Source organism: Sorex fumeus, unplaced genomic scaffold (assembly GCF_029834395.1).
Source record: "Sorex fumeus unplaced genomic scaffold, SorFum_2.1 ptg000043l, whole genome shotgun sequence".
Taxonomy (NCBI): domain Eukaryota; kingdom Metazoa; phylum Chordata; class Mammalia; order Eulipotyphla; family Soricidae; genus Sorex; species Sorex fumeus.
The window spans coordinates 18,336,320-18,361,591 of record NW_026606100.1 but is presented as its reverse complement, the minus strand read 5'-3'; the positions used below and the strand labels follow the sequence as shown (position 1 = coordinate 18,361,591).

At 47.4% G+C, this 25,272-nt stretch overlaps 1 protein-coding gene across 1 annotated transcript in view; it reads left to right on the top strand.

The window, feature by feature from the left end:
• Positions 1-1,348: 1,348 nt before the first annotated feature.
• CCDC6 (coiled-coil domain containing 6) overlaps positions 1,349-25,272 on the top strand; it is a 151,133-nt gene continuing 127,209 nt past the window's right edge. Inside the window, exon 1 of the mRNA XM_056120529.1 lies at positions 1,349-1,633. Within this exon, the coding sequence (XP_055976504.1) occupies positions 1,349-1,633 (285 nt within the window). The remainder of the gene's footprint in view (positions 1,634-25,272) is intronic.

Genomic DNA, 25,272 nt, shown 5'->3' with positions numbered 1-25,272 from the left:
GACGAGCGCCTCTTCTTCCTTTCTCAAATCGTAGGCACCTTTCCAAAAGTTCAAAGCAGTAGGGAAAAAAGCCCGACACTTTGGAGCTCTCTTTTCTGTGTCCAGGTGTGTGTTCTTCCATTGAATAAGCTTGGATTAAAAAAAAAACGGGTCTGGTCAGTTTCACTTTCCAATTTTTAGACTTCGTGAAAGCTGTTTTGTGTCAGCTGTGTTTAGCATCACGTCACCTGCTGGGCCAGTTTCCTGTAAGCCTTTCTTAGGGGGTGAGGGGAATAAAAGTTTTTATTTTGGGTTTCTTATGCTGTAAAAGGAGAACGCTTTTATTTTTGGCCTACTAAATTTCCTAGGCGTGGGAAGGGGACAGCGAAGAGCGACGACTTGGTATTCCCAAATAATCGTCGCTGCCGGCGGAACCTGAACACTGTCCTGCGGTTCCCTTGGGGAGGTGGGCACTCCCAGAGATGGGTTTCGGTCTACTGCAAGCGCGGGTCTTCCGTTCCTGGACTAGACACACGGCGCGGCATGGCTTGGCCCGGCGCCCTCGCCAGGCCGAGCGGAGAAAGGCTGCACCGTGCCGGAGGGAGCCCCGAGCGCGGCGCCCGGGTTGGGGAGCGGCAGGAGGGGGCGGGCGGCGGGGCAGCCTGGGGCGCCGACCTGTGGCCGCCGCTGCCGTTCGCCGCCCCCTCCCGCTGCGGGCACGGGAACTTTCTGTTCTCGGAGCGCAAAAGATAAAGCCGGACCACCGGCCGAGGGCTGCGCGGACGTCGCAGACAGGCGAGGGAGACGCGAGCACGCCCAGTGGGCGGGAGCCGCGGGACGGCGGGGCCTGGCGGCGCGAGCCCCGCGGCCTCCCCACGTGTCCGCGGCAGCGGCGGGGCGGGCGGGGGTCGCGGCGTCTCCTTCTCCAGGGCCCGGAAGAGGCTGGGCGGCCCGGGGCGGACCGCGGGCGGCGGGCCGAGGCGGGCGGCGGCGGCTCCGGGGGCTCCGGCGGGCGTGGCAGGGCGGCCCGCGCGCGCGCGCGCCAGGCCCGGCGGGAGCGGCCCCAAGCGGGCCCCGCGCGGTCCAGCCCGAGCCCGGCGCGGCGCTGCCCGGGCCCAGTGCAGTACTGCCCGAGCCCGGGCGGGGTCTCTGTTCCCGGCAGGGGAGGGCCCTCGGCAGCGGGAAGCTCCTCTCTTTCTCTCGTCGCCGCGCCGCGTCTGCGCCCTGCGCCGCCCGGCGCCCAGCCCGGCGCTCCGAGCCCGCCCGCCCGCCCGCTCGCAGCCGGCCCGCTCGCAGCCGGCCCTTGCGCTCGCCCTCGCCGCCGCCTCGCGTCCTCCTCCTCCTCCGCGCCCCGCAGCCCGCCGCGGCCATGGCGGACAGCGCCAGCGAGAGCGACACGGACGGCGCGGGGGGTCACAGCAGCTCGGCCGCCATGCAGTCGTCCTGCGCGGCGACCTCGGGCGGCAGCGGCGGCGGCGGGGGCAAGTCGGGGGGTATTGTCATCTCGCCGTTCCGCCTGGAGGAGCTCACCAACCGCCTGGCCTCGCTGCAGCAGGAGAACAAGGTGCTCAAGATCGAGCTGGAGACCTACAAGCTCAAGTGCAAGGCGCTGCAGGAGGAGAACCGCGACCTGCGCAAAGCCAGCGTGACCATCGTGAGTGCTGGGGGCGCGCCGCGGCGCCCACCCCCGCCCGGCTGCCGGGGCCCGCGGGCAGCACGGCCCCCGCGAGTGGCGCCCCGCGAGAGGGAGGCGCCCGTTCGGGGCCGCGCGGGACTGCCCTCCCGGGTCCGGGCCCGTGCTCGGTGCCGGGAGGGCTGCCGGGACGGCCCCGCGCCGCCCCGTTCGACTCTGGGCGGGAGGCCCCTCCCGGCAGAGCTGCACCCGGCGGCGTGACTGGGCTGGGACTTTCCGCGGCCCTGGCGTGCCCGAGGGGTGCGTTCGGCACCGGGGGAGCCCGAGGCCGAGGGCGGGGAGGGGTCCGGGGCCGCCCCCCTCGCTTGGCATCGGGACCTGCGCGCCCGCGCGCTCCCCGGGGAGGAGACGGGCGCCAGTGGCCAGGAATCTGGAAGCGGAGTTTTCTGCCCGGGATCGCCAGGGAAGGGCGGGGACCGCGGCCGAGGCGCCCACTTCGACTCCAAGCCCTGTCCGGGCGGGGTTGGGGGCTGCGGTAGGCTGCCTGGAGGACGCAGCCTCTTTCAGTGGCCTGGGGCAGAGGAAAGGCTTCGGAGCGTCCTCAGGCTGAAGTCGGGCTGGGGAGCGACCCTCCGCCCGCTCGGGTGTACTAAGCGCGTTTGCTCCGTTCGCGGAGTACTTAAGGGGTATTGTGCCTGAGTTCGGAGGCTCGCGGTGCTGTTTACGGAGGGGCTGGGATTGGGCCGGGGGAGGCGGGCGCTTCTGTCCCCCGCTTCCAGGTTCGGAAGCTTCCCCGGAGGAGGTTGCGATCAGGTGTGTAAGTCTCCCGGCGAGCAAGCAGGCGACTCGAAAGGCCACTCACTAGAGCTGTGACGAGGTGAGACCGAGCTGGGTCTCACCTGCAGCCCTGCCAGATGCCAGCTTGCCACATCATTAACATGCAGAATCCCTGTACAGACAACCCTGTTCAGATGAAAACAGTTGCCAGTCGGGAAGAGAGAAGAAAATGTCACGGAATCAAAGGGATGAATTGCCGTCGCTGCTGCGTAATAGCTCATTGCCCTGTGCATTCAATTCAGATGGATGGGGAGAAAAACGCGTGCATTTGGGGATGGATCAAAGATCACACTCTGAAAATGAAAAGGGTCAACTCTAAGGTGCTCCTGTGTCTGGGAGTGTGCTCTGCCAGTAGCTCATACATGGGAACTGGATTAAAAAAAAAAAAACCAATTGGAAAGCAGGTTTCCTTCCACCAAAGTTTCAGTGTGATTAGCAGCCTAAATGGAAATTGATTGTGCTCAAGTCCCGGTGAATGGAATTTGAGCAATATCTATGCCTCCCCTGAAGGTAACGTTCTTCAAGTGCCCCTTTGCTAGGAAGGGGGAGAGGAATTTGCAGAGGCAGCCACTTCCATAAGGGCTGGAGCGATAGCACAGCGGTAGGGCCTTTGCCTTGCACTCAGCTAACATGGCCGACCCGAGTTCGATTCTTCCGCCCCTCTCGGGCCCCTCTCGGAGAGCCCGGCAAGCTACTGAGAGGATCTCGCAGGGGTGGCACGCTCCCCATAACGTATTCGATATGCCAAACACAGTAACAACAAAGTCTCCAATGGAGACGTCACTGGGCCCTCTCGAGCAAATTGGTGAACAACGGGCGGACAGTGACAGTGACAGCCACTTCCACACCTCCTCAGTAGCTTTCTTGGCCCAGAGAGATGTCTCTGTTGGGTTGGGGGTTTGAGAACAGGGAAAAGTTGGTAGAAGCAGTTTACTTAAGGTTCAAGTTAGCAAATGAGAAGGTTAGTCTTCTCAAAAATGTGAGAGGTGGAATTTACATGAAACAGTCCCTTTAGCTTCTTGCATACAGGGAGCAATTCAGGCTGTTTTTGTTGGTTTGGGAGGGAGGAGTGAGGTAGAGATAATATGAAAGGGTTATCTGTTTCACACATTGACCATGTTACAAGTAGGTCTGTAAATTGCACACAAGCACAGTTGGCTTTGCAGGGACAGCGTTCATTCCTGGAGTATGAGGTCAGAGACCTCCTGAACATTCAGCTTGGGGAGTGTGCGGTGGGTAGCTTTCTGCACTTCCCTTCCAGGAAAACTGATCTCCCACCAAATATGCCTTGTGAAATGTTTTCTGATCTTACAGAATAAAGTTCTGAAATGACTGTAGATGACAGTCTGTCAAAAGCCTCTCAGTTCTTCCTTAATCTCTGTATTAATATAGTTAGGGAGAAAAAGTGCTTGTGGTTTATCCCTGCCTCCCTAGTACTGACCGGTGTTGTGAGAGAGGTGTCAGGTGCTCAGAGTTCCAGTTTTTTTTTTTTTTTTTGCTTTTTTGGGTTACACCCAGCGATGCACAGGAGTCACTCCTGGTTCATGCACTCAGAAATCTCTCCTGGCAGTGCTCGGGGGACCCTATGGGATGCTAGGAATTGAACCTGGGTCTGCTGCGTGCAAGGCAAACGCCCTACCTGCTGTGCTATTGCTCCAGCCCCCAGAGTTCCAGTTTTGAAAGTTTTTTGGATAACTGACCTAAACACGGATTGTGTTGGCAATTCTGACCTCTCAGGTTTGTAATTAGGGAGGAGTGTGTGTGACTCCGTAAAGTGGATCTGTGGAGGCAAAAAGTTCAGTGATCAGTGTCGTCATAGTTTGCTTCAAGGTTAAGCTGCGCCACCTGTAACAATTCACAGGCAGTTAGCCTTTGTTAGTAGCTGTCTAGGAGGTCTGTGAAAGTCTTAATAATATTAGTGAGAACTTTGCTAGATTTATCACTTCTAAGCTTTAAATTAAACATTTTTTTTTGATGGGGGCACACCCACTAGTGCTCAGGGCTTGCTTCTGGCGCTGCGCTCAGGGATCTCTTCTGGTGGTGCTTGGAGGGTTCTATGGGATACAGGGATCAAACCTGGCTCAGCCTCGAAGGCACTGTGCTATCTCACTGACCCCTCACTATTTCAGTTTGAAGAGAGAATGGTACCGTAGTTTTGTTGTCTGCCTTCCTGTTATTAATACCATTTATTATAATAATAGCTTTCATGTTCTTGGACACAAAAGGTAATTATGGATATTTTGCCTTTTCCCTGAACACGTGTAAGAAGGTACATTGTTAGTCATATCCTGGAAAAGAGGTACCCCCTCTTCTGATTTTTAAACAGACTTAATTTTTTTTTTCTGAGCAGTTTTGGGTGAAAAACAAAATTGATCATAAGGTGCAGAAATTGCCCATCTACTTCCTGCCCTTTCTCCTTTTTCCTATCAGTGTCTTTCACTGGAGGTACATTGAGAGCTGTCATCTCTGAACCAACTGATACTTCTTGATCATCCAAGGTTCATAGTTTATATTAATGTTCTGTCTTCGTGTTGTATATTTTATGGGTTTTGATAGAAATTTGATAACAAACACGTACCAATTGGTATGAGAGAATAAATCCAGAGCTCTGAAAGCCCTCTGTGCCTTGTTTTTTAATCCCTTCTAGCTTCTTTACCATTGTTCTTTTATTGTTCTTTTTTACTCTCCCCATGGTTTTCTTTTTCAGAACATACTATAGTTGGATTCATTAAGTATTGCAGTCTTTTCAGATGGACTTAGTTCTCAGTAATAAGCATTTAAGTGGCCTCCGTGTCTTTTTTTTTATGGCTTGATAGCTCATCATGTCTTTTTAATGTTGAACAATATTCTGTTGTTTGAATGAACCACGGTGAATTACTTTAGTTACAGAAGGTCTTGGTTGCTTTCCAGTTTTTGCAGTTATGAATAAAGCTATAATAAACATTTGTGTGCAGGTTTTTTTTTTTGGTGTGTGTATGGACAGATGACTTCAACACATTTGGGTTACTACCAAAGAGTGTGCTAGATTATATGGTAAGAGTATTTTGAGTTTTGCCAAGAACTTCTAAGCTGTCTTCCAAATTGGCTGCGCCATAATTTTGCATTCTCACCAGCAATGGGTAAATGGTTCTATTTGCTTCATATCCAGAAGTTGATGATTGTTGTCACCGTCTTAGATTTTGACCATTCTAATAGCCACTGTTATTTATTTATTTTTTAAAAATTCCTTCTTTCTTTTAAAGTCAAAAGTGAAAGATTGGTTTGGGACTTCTGTTGGCATTAGTTGTTCTTTTGGGGTATGTGAATGCCCCTGGATCAAACTAAGATAATTGGAAACATTATCTTCACATATTGGAAACATTATCTTTTATAACCCAGCTACATCCCCACCCCTACATTTGTATCTCTTTTGGATATTCATTCCATTGCTTTTTCTTACCAGGCTACCCGCTTACTAAGGGACGAGGTTTTTTTTTTTTTTTTTAATTTTTTTTTTTTTACTAAGGGACAAGTTTGATGGTTTATGTTATCAGTATCTGTATGATAGAGCTAAACATCATCTGTGAGGAAGAACCAATTGTACGAGGCCTTTCAACCGTGTTCACAGCTGTCTGGTCCTCAGTGAGTTATTGCTTGATCCTAGAGATGCAATGGAATCTTCAGTGATCATTTGTTATCTCCATAGATCATAATTTTTTTTCACCAGGGTGGAGGGAATAAATGAAAACTAAATGCTCAGTCATTTTTTTTGAGTAGCTTTAGAGCACATTGTTAGATTGAGCCTAACATCTGCCTGACTTGTACTGTGGGTGAAGCTCTGATTGGAGAGCACTGGTTTCAGAGAGGTGGAAGTTGTCAAAGGTGGTGGTCTCTGAGGAGATGAGTGCCACCATTGGTTGGTAGTATGTCAGTAGCATAGAAGTTCTCAACTCTTGCATGTTGGTTGCATGGAGTTCCTTTTTGGGGGCGTGGGGGACACAACCAGCTCCGCTCAGGGCTTACTTCTGGGTCTGCACTCAGGAATCACTCTTGGTAGTGCTCAGGGGATCATGGGGTACCAGGAATTGGATCAGGGATGGCAGTGCACAAGGCAAACGCTGTACTTGCTGTACTGTCACTTCTGCCCCATGCCTTTCAAAGTTCTGAGCTAATTAGAATCTGAGCTTAAAGCGACTCAGACCAGGTGTGGCTGATTCACTGATATATGCAAATCTCAGTGAGCTCAGACCCTTTAGTAAGTGTTTGAAAACTTCAGGTCCATAATAAATAACTTGTATTTGAATGTCTTTGAATTTTAAGCTTAGTCTTCCACTATAGAGAGTTATGGGAATGTAGACATGCGAAGGTACTTTAAAATTGTGCAAAAACCCACGTTAGTATGGCATGATGAGAAAACCTGGCTATTTTAAACATCAGCAGTGTAATGGTCTTGTGAATCAGGATTTTGGATTATTTACTCTGGAAGCCTAATACCCAATTTTCCATTTTTTTCTTTTAATTTTTTTTATTACCATGAGATATAGTTACAAGCTTTCATGTTTGAAATGCTCAAACACCCATCCCTCCACCAGTACACATTCTCCACCACCAATGCCCCCATGTGCCCCCCTTTCCAACCCTGCCTCTGCTTCCATGGCAGACAATTTCTCCCATACTCTCTCTCTACTTTTGGGCATTATGGTTTGCAATACAGACACTGAGAGGTTATCATGTTTGGTCCTTTAACTGCTTTCAGCACACATCTCCCATCCTGACCGACCCTTCCAACCATCATTATCCTGTGATCCCCTCTCTATTCCAGCTGCCTTCTCCCCCAACTCATGAAGCACTTCCAACTATGGGGCAGTATTCCTGGCCTTTGTGTCTACTGTCCTTGGGTATCAGTCTCATTTATTTTATTTTATTTATTTTTTGAAAGGACATTATGCTTTATTGTGCTCCTAAGACATATAAAGATTGACATACTTATAAACAAATTTTACCTCAGCTACCATTTTAAAATAGTTTGTTACAAAAAAAGCATTTTTCTTTAATGTTTTCTTCAAACATCAATGTACATCATTTTTTTTTATGTAGGAGTACTTCTATTTATTCAGCCACTGATTAGCTGATTAAATTGGGCATGAACTCCATCTTACTTTTTTTTCATAATTTTATTTATTACTTTTTTCTTATATTTATTGAATCACTGTGGGAAAAGTTACTAAGCTTTCAGGTTTAAGTCTCGGTCACACTATGATTAAACACCTCTCCCTTCACCGGTACTCATTTTTCACCACCAAGAACCCCAATATACCCCCCTCCCACCCCTCCCAATGCCTGTGAGGCAGATGATTTCCACTTAACTCTTCTCTACGTTGATTACATTCATTATTTCCACAAAAGATGCACCATTATTGTTTAGAATTCCCCCCCCCCCAACAATCAGAATTGCTGAAAAGGCATTATGAAATACTTTGTTTTCTATAGCTGGTAATGAGAATCATATAATCTTGTGTGGCCTCAATAGCGGCCTCGCGATTTTGGATTTCTGCAAAGAGCCAGATAATTACGAGATTGGTTTCTTGCGTCTGGTGTTATGGCTGTGCCGAAGAGCCACTTGTGGGGGGCAACTCATGACCTCAGTAGGGTGTGAAGGACGAGCCGGTACCGCCCCCCTTTCCATGAGACTACAGTTTCCCCGTCAACGCGGGTTCATACCTGGCTTTCCCATAAGCTCTGAGGCGGCGGCCACCTTGTATGCGGTCAGATGCATTTCTGCCAAAAGCCGCTGGGTTTTGAGATTTGTTTCTGAGTCTTTGGGATCATGGCCGTTAATTAGCTTGATCGGGAGTCAGAGAGGCTGTTTGTAGGTGGCAACTTGGGGTCTCGCTGGGATGGGGAGGAAAGGGCTGGTTCCATCCCAATCTGGTGAGGCCCCACATGTCTCGTCACTGCAGGCCCAACCTGACTGTCCAGTGGCCTCTGGAGGATGGTGGTCACCGGGCCACCAAGGGGAACAGGCCAAGGCAAGAAACCTATTCCCACCTGGAGTGGCCCAGCGCCAGTAACCTACTGCAGGAACAGGATGCATTTCTGCCAAAAGCCATTGGGTTCCGAGATTCGTTTCTGAGTCTCTGGGATCATGGCCGTTAAGCAGTTTGATCAGGAACCAGAGAGGCCATGCCTCCAATTATATAGCTGAGCCGGAGGTGGTTTGTGGGTGTGTCTCCCACATACCTAACTTTTGGCCGTTTACTTTCTTGGTAAACTTTGCCCCAAGTCTTTGGGGTCTGGCCAAAGGCACAGCAGCAATTTTGGGCTATCTGAAAATCTGACATTGCCATCAGGCTACTGATGCACTCGCCTCACAGGTACAAACTGACCTGCTTGCGGCACCATACCCCCCAATTTTCCATTTTTTAAGATTTCATTCTGGCAGACTCTCTGAAGCTATCAGATCAACTCATTGCCAGTGCCCTTGTGAAGAGATGTGGTGTCTCTGCCATTCTTTCCCCCCAACATCTACAATGAATTTGATTTTAACAGAAACATTAAACTTTAGACACAGCTTTGAGAAAGTATGGCCTCATGGGTCTTGGCACACGGATCTATGCAGCCTTTCTTAGGGTCTCGTGAGATGACTCAATCAATGGCTTGATCATGCTTTGCATACAGGAGGCCAGAATTCCATCTCCAGTACTGAACCCCTAGCCAGAAGAGGCTCCCAAACACTGCAGGGGGTTGCCCCCAAACAAACATCCAGAAGTCTGTTCTTGGATTTCTTTCAAGTACTTCACATTATGTTTTTCTTCTGTGTTTCTTATATTTGCTATGCATTTGATTACAGAAGCAACATCTTAGAAGAGGTTGTATCTATTTCCTTATCTTGCTGGACCTGGGGAATTGTTCAGAGAATCACCAGCAACTGGTTTGCAGTTACTCCTGGTCAAGGCTGGAGAGACCAGTCTTGAGCAGAAAGACGAAGTAGTCACTGCTTGCTTAAAACCTGCAGTGGCTTCCTGTTGCCCTCTGGATCAAGGTCAACTTTCTGGTGATTTTCAGGCATTGTGATCCACCCCTTATTTGTTTCTAGCCACACCCCTGACATTCTTTAAACTCTGCTGACTTGCTTGCTGAGTCCTGGAATTTGTGTCATTTTGGGGGGCTGCTTTAGGATATGTGCCCTGCTCTTACTCTTCCATTCCTCTTCCCCATTGCTCTCGGTTCAACTAGTCTGCTTTTGTTTTGGGATTTGTTTTTGCTTTGTTTTTTGGTGGTGCTCAGGCTTCCTTCTGGCTCTGCTGCACTCAGGGCTCACTTCTGCCAGGGCTCTGAGACCATTCTCGGGGCTGGGAATCAAACCGTGCCATCCGCATGCAGGGCAAGTGCTTCTCCACGGTGCTGTTGGGCTGACCCTGAATTGGTGTTCATTTGCAGCCTTTTCTGCCTCCACCACCACGCTAGTGAGCACTGGCCTGGACGGTCCTAGCAGGCACTTTCCCAATTACACAGGTCTCTTTAAAGAGCTCTCTCTCTCTTGCATACAAGCACAGCAAGTATGGGGAACTAATTTTGTTCAAATTCCTCAGTGCCTGGCATTTGGTAGACATTCGTATAATAGTTGGGTCGACTCCAGGTATTTTGAGGTGATGAAGCATTTTTGGGTCTTTTTTTTTTTTTTTTGAGTGGGGTCAGGATTCCAGTGCTGTTTACTCTGTCTTGGAGTTCCCAGGGTGGTACTGTCATTGGTCTTCTGAATAGTAGTGAATATGGTCTTCACCAGAATTGGTTAAACAGACTGGATGGATGGATACACTGTATACTTTGGGGGACCACTGCATTGGGTGGGTGAGGGGGGTGATGTAGGCTTAATTTGTAGCATGTACCTAGACTCTGATGATACATTTCACCTCTGCAAGCAGACGAACTGTCTTCTTTTCCAAAGGTTTGTCAACAAAGCCAGAGGAAAAAACTCCTTTGGAAGTCTTCAAGATTTTTTGCCTCACTTTCTATGCTGGTGATATCATTGCAAGCATTTTTTTTTCTGTGACTTTCTTTAATGTTGTAATGCTCTGTTGCTGCCTTCGGAAGCAACTGTGGACCATCTGTGGGGGTTGCATCAGTGCCAGTACAGGCAGCATAGAGTTATGATGGGGGATATAGGATGAGGGAGATGCTGAATCTCTGCTGAATCTCTGTAGGTGTCCACGTGTGACTTGAAGAGTGGAGTTTGGGCTCTGACCAGATGTAGTGTTATACATGCAAGGTACAGTCTGAAGCCACTATGGGCTTTAGAAAAACAAACTCTGGCTTGAGGGGAGTTAAGTGGTTACATTCTAGTTTCCTCTTGTTTCTCCTCCATAGGTAGTGTTGCTTTTGTTTTTAATCATAATGCAGTTACTTTTTTTTATTCAGATGCAGTTTAATATAGATAATTTCAGTGTTCCCTATTTAAAACAATGCTGTCTGAGACATTGCTTCTATGGAAAAGCATTTAATATATATTATGCATTATTTATTTTATTTTTTTAATTTTTATTAGTGAAACACCATGAGGTACAGTTGTAGATTTACAATTTTTTGTGCTTGGGTTTCGATTATACAATGATCACATACCCATCCCTTCACCAGTGCCCATTTTCTACCACCATGGACAATATCCCTCCCACCCCCATCCCTCCCATCCCACCTTGCCTCTGTGGCAGGGCAAAACCTTGTGTTCTCTCTCTGCTTTTGGGTGTTGTGGTCAATGCAGTTACTTTTTAGATAGGTTGAATTATATGGCAAAGTAACCATTCACAGGTGTTTGTTCTTATTTGGTGTTGGTTGAAATTTTCTTGACAGGAAAACTAATGATCTGGAAAATTATTTATGGTTATTAGGATATTGGATCGGTGTTAATTTACGGACTCTTTCTGTTTTCCCAAGACTGTCAGTTTTCATATCTCTCAGGGATTGTCAAGCCCACAACTATAAATTTATCCTAGTGCTCATATTAATAAATTGCAAATGGTACTTTGTGTAGGTGTTTTTCTTTTAGGGAGAAGCATGCTAAAAGAGGAGTTAATGGTTCGACTGTTATTTAGAATTAACTCGCCTTCGTATTATTGGTTGCTAGATGTGATGCATGTAGTGCGATTTAGTAATTAAAATTCATATATTCAATCGAGTTAATGCATGGAAATTTTTCTGTGAACAGCCCCTACCCGCACTTCCCCGCCCCTGATAGTTGCCTCTGTGGTAGGGCACAAACTGGTATATGATTAATACAGACAGAAATAAACAGGATTCAACCTACAAGTACTGAAGAATGGCTTATTGGGTGCCAGAGAATGTGAGCGCTTGTCCAGACACCCACCAGATATTGCATTTGACTTTCATTCAGTTTGGACCTGGCCCAGTGTCTTAGTGGACACAATGTGGTCCCTTCCCTCTCCATCACTTTGGCTTTTTGTGTTTTGTTTTCTTCCATTTTAATTAAGGCATTGATGTACAGTCCAGTTAGCAATAGTTTCAGGCATGCAGCGTTCCAACTCTGCACCCACCACCTGAGTTTCAGTGTCCCTCCCCCAATTCTTTGGGCCCATGCTCAAGATACTTTCCATCACTTTCCATTCAGAGGACTGGGAAGTGGAGGAGTAGCCGTAGGAGTGAAAACTTGAAAGGAAGTTAGAGTGGGCTCCTGTGTTCTTACCCTCTGAAACGGCAATTCTTCTATCTGAATATCTTTAAAGGAAACAATCTGTCACGTTCAGGAATAGTTGAATTTGCTGCGACTTCTTTTTCTTGACTATTTTTTGGCCATACTGGGCCATATTTAGGGCTTATTCCCGACTTTGCACACTGGGGACCATATGGATTGCTGGGAATGGAATCCAGATTGGCCACATGCAAGGCAAATGCCCTACCTGCTGTACTATCTCTAGTCCTGTGGAGCTTATTCTGACGCCGAGAGTTACCAGTTGGCTCGTTTGTCTTAAGTTGAGATGACAATCAAAGGAGACTTTTTTTGTTTGTAATTTTTCTTTTAATGTGGTTGAAAAGAACTGTCATTGGTGGCTTAATTTCATAATTTGTGTATTGTTGGTAGGTCAAAATTAGGTGATTTTCCCTCTGAGCATTCTTCTGCACTCTGGGGCCCGCTCACCTTCCTTTCCTGGAATATTGTTGGATGCACTGAATTCATTACTAGTCTGAAACTATGTGAAAACAAAGGGTTTGTTTGTTAGAATAGAGATACTATTTTTTGGGGAGTTTTAAACTCCCCCTCCCCCCTCCTTTTTTTTTTTTTTAAAGAAGGCAGTGTTGATTGATGGGATAATCCTCTCAGCATCTGTTCCAGATCAAACCAGCCTCTATGGATGCCAGGTGTGTGTCCGGAGTGAGCTGGTTAATCCCCTTCGGGGTATCTTAGGCCATTCAGATCAAATGAGGCCATTTGGACTGTGGAGCAGAATTTGGGTAGTTAGCCAGACTTTGGTCCTAATTCAGAAAAGTTTGCCATACAAGGAAAGAGGACAGTGGAAGAATGAAAACAACATTGTGTACAGGGAGCTAGAGAATGTTTTTTGAAATCTGCTGTAAAAACACTCTACAAGTTGCTGTCACAATTTCAGTTTTTTGTATGCTATCAGTGTGTGTATATGTATGTGTGTGTGAGAGATTGTTTTTGGTTTTTGGGCCACACCTGATTAGTCCTGGCTAATTAGTCGATCTGGGGATCGACTTAGGATGGCTTTGTGCAAGGCAAGCACCTTGACCCATGTATTTCCTTCTGGCCTCTGGAGATTGAATTAGAAGGACTAAAGTAAAATAATTATATTCAGTTCTCAACTCTCAAATAAAAATGAAATTATTTTCCAGTTAGCAGTGAGTCGCGCTCTTTTTTTTTAATCTCCCAACTTGCAGATAAGAACTTACTGAGATATCTTATTTTTTTTTCTTCTAGAAATGCTTTATTTAAAAAACAATCACAATCACAACCATCCTGTTATTCGTCGATTGCCTCGAGCAGGCCCCAGTAACATCTCCTTCTTCCTAGCCCTGAGATTTTTTAAAAAGTGCCATATTCAAGGCTCTTTCAGAGTTAGGAGAATGAGACCCTTCTAAAAGGGTCTCATTTAAAAAACATTTGCTGAAAGTCAAAACATTGTGTCTCTGTTCATTTATTAACGCCTGATTGTAGAAACACTAACATTTTAGGGGAAATCAACCTAATTTTAACATCTCTGTCAACTAAAAACTAGAGTTTTAAGCACCCTGCCTTAAAGTTTAGGTTTGGACTTTTTTGGGTCCAGCCAGATCTCTACATGCTAAGGTGTCTTCTCTTCTGGACAATATACGCACTGGTTCACATGTTGAACCTTGACTACATGTGACTGTTGAGAAATATCTTAGGTATCTAGAGACCAGTGACATAAGATATTAAAAAATGGTGGTTAAATAGACAAAACATGAAATATTTAGCCACTTTAAATTGCACATTTCCATGATATTATGTATATTCGCAATGTTTTGTAGCTTTCATCATTATCCACTTAAAGTGTTTTTTTTTTAAACCATCCCTCACAAAACCCTGTTAGGCAAAGACACTCCCTAGACTTCATGCCCTGGTAACCTTTATTCCTAGTGACTTTACTTCTTTGTTGTTGTTTTAGATTCAGAAACGTGGCTCAGTGAGAAGAGCACATACTTTACATGTAACTGGCCCTGAGTTCAGTCCTCCTGCACCAATATTTAGAAGATGTTTTACTTTTTTTTTTGACTAAGGAAAGCATTTATATTTTTAAATAATTTTTAAATTTTATAAAGTAGTTCACAATATTTGATTACATTTAATGTTTGAACACCTTCCCACCACCATATTTTGGATTTTTCCATCCTGAATCCCAACCCCCCAACCCAAGACCCAAATAGGAACCGAAATAATTTATTTTGTATTGTTTGTGAGAAAAAGCGCTGAAAACGCTTCAAAAAAGTTTCTTTAAAGTGTGTGAAGATTGTTGCACTTTACCCAGGGGCCTATAAGAGATCTCTAACATGTTGTTAAAGGTTGAGCCTTGTGTGCTTCTATATAAGCGCCTGTAAAAAAAAGTTTCCCACTAAGATTGGTTGCCTCCTACTTTAAACCCCATCAAATGTGGTGCAGTACTCTTGGAGTATGGGTGGTGTGAGGTATGATATGTCACGCAACCTCGAATATGATCACACGATCCAGGAATAGGTTTACTCGTGGGTGAGGCCGGTGAGGCCCGCCCGAGCGTGTGGAGAGTGGCCGTGAGCAGGGCGCCGGTTGGAGGTTTTCAGCCGCCTGGGCTGGGCCCTTGGGGCGGGGAGGGGCCTCACCTGCCCCCTCCGGGGCACCCCAAGTGAAACAGCCTGGCACAGGGTCCGGCGGCATGGTTATGGTGTGTGTTGTGTCTTCCGGGAGAGAAGGACATGTGGTTCTAAGATGTTTTATTTCTTGGGGTCAGAGCGATAGTCTAGAGGGTAGGGCATTTGCCCTGCATGTAGCCCACCTGGTTTTGATCCCCCACCCCCATTGAGCACTGCCAGGCGTAATTCCAGAGCACTCCCAGGTGTGGCTCAAAAACGGGAAGAAAAGTTCTCTTTGTTGAATGTTGTGGAGGGTCCCACGTGGTCGTGTGGCTCTGTGCGCTGTGCCAGTGATCAAACCCAGGTTCCTGCACATGCGTGTGCTCCATCACTTTAACCGCAGACCCGGCCTGTTACAAATCTTTTTCTTCTTCTTGTCCTTCTAAGAAAAGCCTGCTCTATAAAAGTTACTACGTTTTTTCAATTGTCCCGTATATTGATGTTTTGAATTGGGTCCTGAAGCATTTTAATTGGAACACTGTTGATACCTTGCTTCAGCTTCAATTTTTTTTTTTTGCCTTTTAGCTATTCTGCATTTAGTTCACCACTGTTTTTTCAGAGATTTATACTCAGCCAGACCTCTGCCTTGCTCCGTCCCTGGCACCCATTTGTCCTGATTTGTATGTGGAAGGATCAACATGTCCGTTGGGAGGGAATAGTTCGTAGTGAGGGGCTTATGTCTCTGGAGAAAGCTTTAACACCTACCTCTTGGTTGCCTTTTTCCTTTTAATAAAAATGAAAAATGCTTCAAGCGCTTAATTTTCCTAACAGCATTTTGAGTTAGGAAAGAGTTTAAAGAGAAAAAGCTGGAGGTCGGTAGCATTTGGGACTGGCCTTGCTTCCCTTCCAGGTTAGTTGCTCTGCTGGCTAACGTTCGTCCAGGAGTGGCAATGGCCTAAGTGCTGCTGGGAGAGCTTTGCAGACCTCCTCTTTACCCCCTCCCCTTTCTGCAGATCAGCAAACATAGGCCCAGAGAGTTGTTCTCACTTGCCGGCGATCCCAGGGGGTTCTGTGAGGACCCGGGTTACCGTCCGCACAAGGACTTGCAGCCTGTGCAGAGTGGGAGTTGAGTTTATCTAGGCATGGTGTTGTCTTTATCTGGTGCGCAATTTCCGCTTCACTGTTTCTGAAAGATTCCCTTCAGAGTAGTCAGGGCTACTCCATTACCACAAATCCCCAAGATGCCAGACGTAAGGAAGTGTTTCCAGGGCAGCAAACTCCCTGCCTGGGCAAAGAAACAGGTGAGCCCTGTGTCTCTGGGTGGGGACCTGTGTGACTCTCCTTGCTGGTTCTGTCTCCCGCCGGTCTTTCTCCCTGCACCTTACCTCACACCATAGCCCAGGCTCTCGTCAACAGCTTCATTCTTATGTTGTTGCCTCTCCTGAGCAGTAGTCTGACTGCCACAGTAATAGGGGATAATTGACAACGAATAGTGATCTACTGGTGCTAGGCAGTTGCTGTTGATATCATCGGGGACGAACCTTTGTGATGAGTTAACGAGGTGTGGGAAGCATAATTTAGGAAGGCAGCCTAGAGGAGGCGATTTTAATTTTTTAAAACTTTTGGTATATATTTTGGTTGGTCAGGATGAAAGGGAGTTGAACCGGGGCCTCCCTGTTGGTTCAGGTGAGTTATGAGCCCTGTCACTGAGTCGTGCCTGAGGCTGGCAGGAGATTTTCAAGCTAAGACCTAAAGGATCAGTTTCAGTTAGCCTCGAGAAAGTGTTTCCTATTTGCCCCCATTTCAGGAAGAAAGTTATCCAACACCCCTGTGGAAATCTACCTCCTTTAACTGAACACACAGAACCAGTGCCCTCACTCTGACTGGAGCTGAACCTGCCCTGGGAGGGTCCGGGGCACCTGGCTGCACACATGCAGGGCAGGCAGGCACTTCTGCCACATCCCTGCTGACCCCAGATGTGGAAAAGAAACAGAACAGGAGAGAATGGGTGCCCCATGGGCAAGTCTGCTGGGCTCTGTTGTCACGAGGGTGGAGCGATGGGGAGAGTCCAGCTCTGGGATGCTCTGCTCTGGCTGCTTCGTGCCCTGGACTGACAGGAAGCTGTCATTTGTTATCTGTAAGATGATCTTTTTTGGCGGAGGGGGGATATTGGGAGCATTGATGGTGGAAAATGTGCTCTGGTGGAGGGACAGGTGTTTGATCATTGTATGACTGAAACTCAAACATGAAAGCTTTGTAACTGTATCTCAAGGTGGTTCCGTAAAACAGAAAATTATAAATTAAAAAAAAGAAAGATGATCTATCTTTTGGGGCCAGAGTGATACTTCAGGGTTTATGCCATTTGCTTGCATGTGGCTGATCCTGGTTCCATCCCTAGCACTACAGAAGTTCCCTTGAGTACTGCCAGGAGTGATCCTTGAGCACAGTCGGGTGTGGCCCAAACCATGTTTGTACTCCCAAAAGATGACCCTTTTTTTTTTTAATGTGGGTGGGAACATTGCTGGGATCAAACCCAGGCCTCACACAGTAACGCATACATTGTACCAGGCTGCCATACTGCAGACCCAGCGATACCCTTTCTTCGGTACTCCATGATAATAGTCATGTATTGTAGTCCCATTGTCTGTCAGGTACAGTTTTAAATACTTCGTGTTTAGAGACTTCTTTCTTTCTCCCAATCATTGCTACCTCCGTGTTGTAGATGATGGGGTGTAGGGTGCTTCATTACAGCCACATTAAGGGGTCAAACAGGAACAGGAACATCGGCAGTCACCGCAACCTTTGGATGCACATTGATTGAAAAGTGCTCAGTGAGTTTCCAGGTGAATTCACCTTTCATTCCCCATTCAGTTTGAGCCAGAGCTTCTGTAAGTTTTATTGCCATCATTATACCCCAGGGGTTATCGGCATTAATTTGTTTTGCTTATCATCATGAATGTCATGAACGGTTTGGAGCTAGCCATGTGCCAGAGGGATTGTGTGGTGCAGGGGATGGAAGCCTGGACTCTGGCATGCATGGCCCGTGCTTAGCCCATCGAGCTACCTCCCTGACCCCATTGTTGCAGGCACCAGGGGTTGCTCACACACCTGACTGTTATGCCCGCTCTTTTTTTTTAGCAGTATTGTTCACCAAGCATACCAACTTGTGGTGCTCACATACTCAGCCACAGTGCTCACTGAGATTTGTCCTCCTTGTATTCGCTTACATGGTTGCTGGGGCACATTGTCTTTTTATTTCTTGGGGTTGAAGGTTGGTGTTGCACCACGCCCCACTGTGCTCAGGGATTACTCCTGGTGGGCTCTGGACCCATATGGGGTGCTGGACATTGAACCCAGCCGGCCTCGTGCAAGGCAGGGATGTTGACTCTGGCCCCATGGGACTCACATTCTTGATTGAAACATCAAAGTTGCTGTGCTGCTCACAAAAGTGCTCCCCAGGTTGCATTTCTTGATCGTGGCACTCAAGTTCCTTTTTTACATGTGATGCTTGAGTCATATCCAATAATGCTCAGGGTTTACTCCGAGTTCTATACTCAGGAGTTAGTCCTGGCAGCGCCCAGGAGAGCATACTCAGTGCCAGGGATCAACCGTGGGTCTTTGTCCAATTGGCCATATGCAAAGCAAGTCCCTTACCTCCTACACCGGCTCTCTGGCCCCTGCAGGGGGTGGGGGGAGGGGAGTACTCCTTTTTCTTTCTTTTTTTTTTTTTTTTTTTTTTTGGTGTAGTCACATGCAGATTGGAAGTCACTTTTGGTGCCAGGGATCACAGACAGCAGAGCTGCCAGGCTCAGCCGGAAGAGCTGCCTAGACCATCTCAGCTCAGGATGTCCACTGGGCTTTGGAAAAACTCATTACTGTGGGCAGTCAGGTATCTGGGCCTCTGGCTGTAGCCTCCTGCCCCGTATTGCTTAGTTTTGAACTTCATATGAGTGGCTTTGTACAGGAAGCTTTTTTTGGGTGTGTAGAGTTCTTGATTTTTTAAAAAAAAATCACTATTTATACATTAATAGTAAGCTCTGTGTGTGTTGTAGCATATAGTGGTTGAAAAGATTCCTGAACTTGGTGTATATGTATGCATGGAGGCTGCCGCCTTCTACAACACAAAATCTGTGAGAACCAGCAAGACATCTGTCAGTTCCACTAAATTCTGATACGATCTGTTTAATATTGATGCTGTCTACCCAGAGATAGCTGCAGATTCTACAGGGAAAGAACTGAGTCCTGTAAGACCCCTGGCTTTTGGCACAGAAAGGCAGACGTTGTGCAGATGGCTTTGTCCTGTGTATTTTGCACCAGGTGTGAGTTGGAAGTTTCTATTCCTTCCTCTTCCTCTTGAGTTCCGCTGACTCCATAGAATGGGTCCATGACCTGTTTACAGATTTATTGCAAAGGATAATAAGGGGATACTGATCGGTAGTCAGACACAGAGGTAGAGAGAACAAGGTCCGGAACAAAAGAACTTCTGGAGATTGGGGGCTGACATTATATAGCATGTACAAATGTTCTAAGTTTCCAGCCTGGAAACTTTCTGAACACTCTCTCTCTCTCTCTCTCTCTCTCTCTCTCCCCCCTCTTCTCCCCCCTTTCTCTCCCCTTTCCTTCTCTTCCATTCCTTCTCCTCCCCTTCCCACCCTCTCACCCTCCCTCCCCTCCCCTCCTCTTTCTTTCTTTCTTTCTTTCTTTCTTTCTTTCTTTCTTTCTTTCTTTCTTTCTTTCTTTCTTTCTGTGGGCTTATTCCTGGGCTCTCTGGAGTCACTCCTGGCAGTGCTCAGGGAACAATATGTGATGCTGGGGATAGAACCTGGGTCAGATGTGTGCAGATCAAGTGTTCTACTTCCCTGTACTCTCTACCTGACCCCAAACCACTTTCTTAAAGAAAATTAAATGGAGGCTTTATTACATAGGAATCATTGATGAACTTATTGGCTAGCAGTGATTGCTCTGGAAACCAGGGATCAGAAATTTTTATTTTTAATAGCACAGCGGGTAGGGCGTTCACCTTACAAGCGGCCAACATGGCCGACCCGAGTTCGATTCCTCCGCCCCTCTCGGAGAGCCCGGCAAGCTACCGAGAGTATTCGATATGCCAGACACAGTAACAACAAAGTCTCCAATGGAGACGTTACTGGGCCCGCTCGAGCAAATCGACGATCAACGGGAGGGCCTTTACTTTACTTTACTTTAATTTATTTTTTAATTTTTGGGCCACACCTGGCAGTGCGCAAGGGTTATTCCTGGCTTTGATGGCAGAAGTCACTCCTGGCACTGCTCAGGGGACCATGTGGGATGCAGGGGGATTGAACCCTGTCAACTGTTCTCTTACAAGGCAAACACACTAACCACTTGCTGTACTCTTGTTCTGGCCCCCAGAATTTAAAATCCTGATCTGTAGCTTGTTGGCAACCAACCCCTATCCTTAGGTGCTTTACAGAAGTCACCTTCATTATTATAAACCCTGTAATGATGTAAAAAGGACTCATTTCGAATAACAAAACCCGCTTCACTTTTTTGTCTTTAGCATTTTCAAGGAACTGAGAACCAGAGAGGAACTGTGGCAGAGGATATTCCTGTTCTGGAAATTCCCAGACTTTCAGAGCTGTGAACTGGGAATGTGGTTAAAGACAAATTTACATGAGAAATATATTTCTGTCATCTGAATAACCAGAATATGCACATCTTTGGTAAGGCACAACATTATAGTTTTAACTCTTTTATTAACATTAATTTTATTGCGCTACTGCATTCCACACCACGAACATCTGTGGAATTGTTTTAAATTTTACAGCATGGAGTAGGGACGTGGAGCACCTGCCTTGCATGTGTCACCCTGGGTTCAACACCAGGCTCTGCAGAAAATTTAAAAAAAAATAATTAAAAAATTAAAACTCTTATCCCCTTCCCCAGATGTTTGACTCCTCCCATGCCACAGTATGTAAGGAATGTGGCATAGCAGAGGAGAAGAATTACAGAGCTTGGATTCTCGGAGGCCAGAGAGTTAGTTCAGTGGGTGAGGCACTTGCCTTGCATGTTGCCAACCTGAGGTCAGTTCCTGGCACCTCATGTAGTCCCTGAGCCCACCAGGAGTGAAAGTACTTGGTTTCCATTTCATTGGGGTTCTCAGAGAATTCAGGTTCTAGTTCATTAAAGTTCTAAACATTTTATTAGCTAAGTTTGATTGAGCTCAGTGGACTGAGCTGTAAATACTTAAATTTTACAGGTTAATGCCAGTCTTGCTTTCATTCCACTTACTTCCTTCATAAGGCTCAGTGAAATGAGAAAACATATATCCAAAATGATTTGGTAAAATTTGTGACGATTAAAGTAAAAATTTGTAAGCACCTCGTCTCCCCATGTTCCGTTTTCCAGAATGTATTTCAGATTCAAAATGATCCTGTGAGGAGATGGTAGCAAAAACCACCTCGGGAAAATGGGGCATTATGGAGGCAGAGACACCAAGCTCTCCTATCACCCTCGGCTGAAGGCTCAGAGCATGCGCCCCCATTCCATGGGCTCATGCTTTGGCATATGAGGACGCTGGAATTTGGTGAGTTAGGGTTTAGCCAGCCCATGTGGCCATGTGAATGTAATAGAGAACTAGAGTTGGAAAACACAGTGGCTGTGTGAGTGTGTGTGTGTGTGTGTGTGTTTGGCCAGTTCTTGGACTTTCCATTATCCTTGAAAAGTAAAGGAACAGCTTTTCCCCAGTTTTCCAGCCTTAGTACTGCCACGCTTTCCTGAACAAAGACTTTTACCTGTTTTGTGGGGAGTTGTGCACTTTGATGGTATAGACAGAGATACAAGGGCCATTTTTGCTGAGCTCCGGCTCAAGAGCCTAAGTCCCAACATTAGCATCTAGGGGCGAGACAGCAGACATGTTCCTGGTACCCGAGTGATGCATAGATGCCCCAAGTTGTGGCGTGGGGCAGCGTGGTGGGGGGCTGATAGCTTCCTAACTTTGGAGGGGGCTTTTCAGTGCGGCCTCTTTCTTAGAGCCTCTGGATCCCCCTCTGGTAGTAGGCGTGGTAACCTGTAGTCTTGGGATTTTTGTTTGGGGGCCACACGCAGAAGTGCTCAGGGCTCACTCCCTCATGACTCAGTGCTCAGGGATCATACGTGGCTCTGCCTAGGGGACCAGATGCAGTGCTGAGGATTGAGACCCAGCAGATAGGAAACTTTGAAGGTTGAAGGAACATGCTTTTCCTCCCAAGCACAGATCGGATTTTAGTTTTCTGGCCTGGAGTCTTGAGGGGTTGGGGAGGGGGGTGAGGACAGCTTTCATTCAGGGACTCTGCTGGTAGAGTAAGCCATTTTGAATTAGGAATTTAGTTACCTGGTTCCTTGTCTTTTACCCCCTGGGGAGTTGGGCTGTGGCCAGGACTATTGGAATCTCTTGTTTGTGTTCTTTCTGCCTACTACTTTGAATAGCTTTCCTTGGAACTCCTGGTAAGGGGGAGTTAGCACTAAGGATTTTTAATTCCTTATTTGATTGGTTCTTTGTTGACCAAGAGCCTTGAACCTCTGGGGTCATTTCTGCCTGATGGGTGACTTGAAAGTCTACCCACAAGTGAAAACCAGTCGGGTTTTGCTGCTTTTCCTAAGTGCAGTGTATTCCTCTAGTTCTCTAATTCCCATGGTTTCACTGCTCTTCCCTAGGCCATCTGTGTGTATCGCCTTTCCTTTCAGTTTTATTAACTTCTTTGTCTTTCCACCGTAGGATTCTTTGAGAGAACTTGGTTTTAATGACAGAGTCATGTAAACTGGAATGCTTTGCCATATTCAGGTTTCAGATAAGCCTAATGCATAATTTTTTAGCTTATGTGTATGTTCCAGATGTTGCCTGGAGCTTATGTCTGCTGAGAACTTGTTTACCTGAAATGCAAATTTAACTCCATCCACATCCTGCATTTTACCTGAATTCTGAAAAACACATAGGACTTTGCAGGTCTCAGTTCTGCTTTTTGAAGCTCAGATCATCTCTATGGAGAGCTGCCTGACCCCTGGGCTACCGCGTTCTTTGCAGAGGGGTCATCATGTCTTTGCTCTTGCTTTTCGGAGAGTGATGATGTGACATACTTAAATCCCTGTGGGAGCATCTGGCTCTAGCTTACTTTTCTCTGCCTGATGTATGTCACGAGTAGGGATTTGTCCCCTTGCTCCTCTTCCGCTCCCTCTTTTCCTTCATGAATCCCCTGAGTTCTCTCCTTTGTGTGACTCTTGGCACCTTCTCCAGTGGCAGCCTCCTCCTTTTCTTCCCCAGGCTGCTGTTTGCCTTCACCTTTTCTGGCCTTCGGCACCCACTTCCTTCTTTCGTTCTCTGGAAGTTATCTGTCTCAGGTGTTTCCCTTTACCTGGCCTTATACCACCGACGCGCACGCACACGTGCGTGCGTGTGTGTGTGTGTGTGTGTGTGTGCGCGCGTGCGCGCCTTGGCTATCCCAGGTATTCCCCTTTATCTGGCCTTATATTACTGACCCTTTCGTTTCATTTCTCGTGCGTGTGTGCGTGTGTGTTAGGCTTGCCAAGCAAGTGTTTTCCCTGCTGAGTGACATCCCTAGCCTTCTTTCCTTCCAAGTCTGAAGTGGCACAGGGAGGACAGGGTCTATTGGTTTCTCACAGTTTGTGGGACCAGGTAACAGTTGCCTGTCCTTTTGGGGCTTTGGCCTTTTGCTCACCTCCCTGAGAAGGCTGGTGGAGAATTTAGGGCTTGCCAGTTTGCAGGCTGACTCGGCCCACTCGTGAGTGAGCTGGCCTCAAGGGTTCTGAAGAAAGGACCAGACCTTGACTACTACTTTGCAGTAGGCATCAGCTCTCTGTGTTGGTTCTCACCCCTGCAGTGACCCAGGCTTGTTTACTTCCCTGTCTGGTGGCCAGAGTGGGTTTGAGATCCCTGGAGCTGTGGTGCAGAAAATGACTAGTGGAGTCAAATTCGCTCTTTGATTCCCGCCCTTCAAACCACTGGGCAGCATTTCTTGCCACTTGGTAGAGGCAGAGTCAGTGTTCAGAGAAGGAATGAGGTCCAAGGGAACAGGGTAACAGCTGAATGCTTTCTTGCGGAGACATTCTCGCAGCAGGTGGTGGGGCAGGCTTTGGGAGTCTGGCTCTGGAACCCCTGTTTTTCAACTCACTGCGTTGCATTTGTGTGACCACCTGCAGCTGTCAAAGGTTATGAAATACCTTGTAGGAATTCAGAACCTAGCATGACCTTTTGTTGACACTCATCATTTGAAGTCCTTGCCTTGCTGCTTGAAAGTTGCGCTAATTCTTCAGTAGCAAATTTGGACCATTTGACCAGTTTTCCTCAAGCAGATCCTTCTTCTTTGGCATCTTCCTTAAAAGTTTTCTCTTCTTGCAGATTTTTTTTAAAAAAAAATTAACATTTGTGGTTCATGAGGTATCCTTGGATTCATTTAACATGGAAGTTCCCAAACTTATTTGGCCTCCTGCTTCCTTTTTAGAGAAAAAGTACCGGTGCCTCCTAGAAATCTATTTCTTTAATCCAGCAAACAGAAAACACCCTCTTTTGCACTGAGGCTCCCGCGACTACCAGCCCTGACCGCCGTCTTTGTGGTAGTTCTTCCTCCTGCCCTCCAGCTTCGCCCGCTTTGGGAAACAGAATTTCAGCGTGTACTTTTGGATACTTACCAAGTGCCAGCTATGTGCCTGAGGTGTCTTATCCGGAGCGAGGCAGGGTGTGGATAGTCCTCGTTGCTGGTGTCTGGCTTAAGGTCAGCCAAGGCCCAAGGAGACATGGGGGCTTGCGTGAGGGAGCCTGGTGGTTGGTGGGAAAGACAGGCAAGAAAGCAGCGATCACCGGAGGAAGATGGTCAGTTTACTCTTTAGGGTTTTCTGGGAGATGAGGGCCTGTGTGGGCTGAGAAGCAGAGATTAGATAGAACTCAGGTAGCGCTGATCGCAGTGGCAGTGCTGCTGGGAAAGCAGCTCACAGAGAAACGCCGTGACCTAGCCCAGGTCTTGGAGCAGGAGCCCCCAGCTACACAGCTTCTTACGGAGGGCTAAGCGTGTGTGTGGTCTCCTTCCTTTGGAGGTCCAGTGACCAGGAGCCACCAGAGGGAGAGGCGTGGGAGAAGCACCCTCTGCCCTCCCACTCTTCTTGCAGGACCACTCATTGGCTGGATCCCGTTGGAAGAGCACTGCGCACGGGGGAGGTCACCCCTACCTGCAGAACAGGAGAAGGTCAGTGGCAGGATCTTGGGCCAGACAGCGCCAGAACTGACTCAGGAAGAAATGAAAGTGAAATGACTGTGTTTGGCCCAGGCATCTGGCGAACGGTTCACAGATGACAAAATGTTGGAAAGAGTCGCGGACTTAAGTTTCCTGGGAGGATGTGTGTGAAGGGCATTGCAGGGGCCAGGAGGTGTGGGCCTGATGCTCGCATCCCCGCCCAGCCCCGAAGGTTTCTCCCGACCTTCATTTCTGCTGCTGCAGAGGCCCCTTTTGTAGAGTTTATGAGCCCACATTGTTTTCTCACAGGGAGATGCCAGTGAG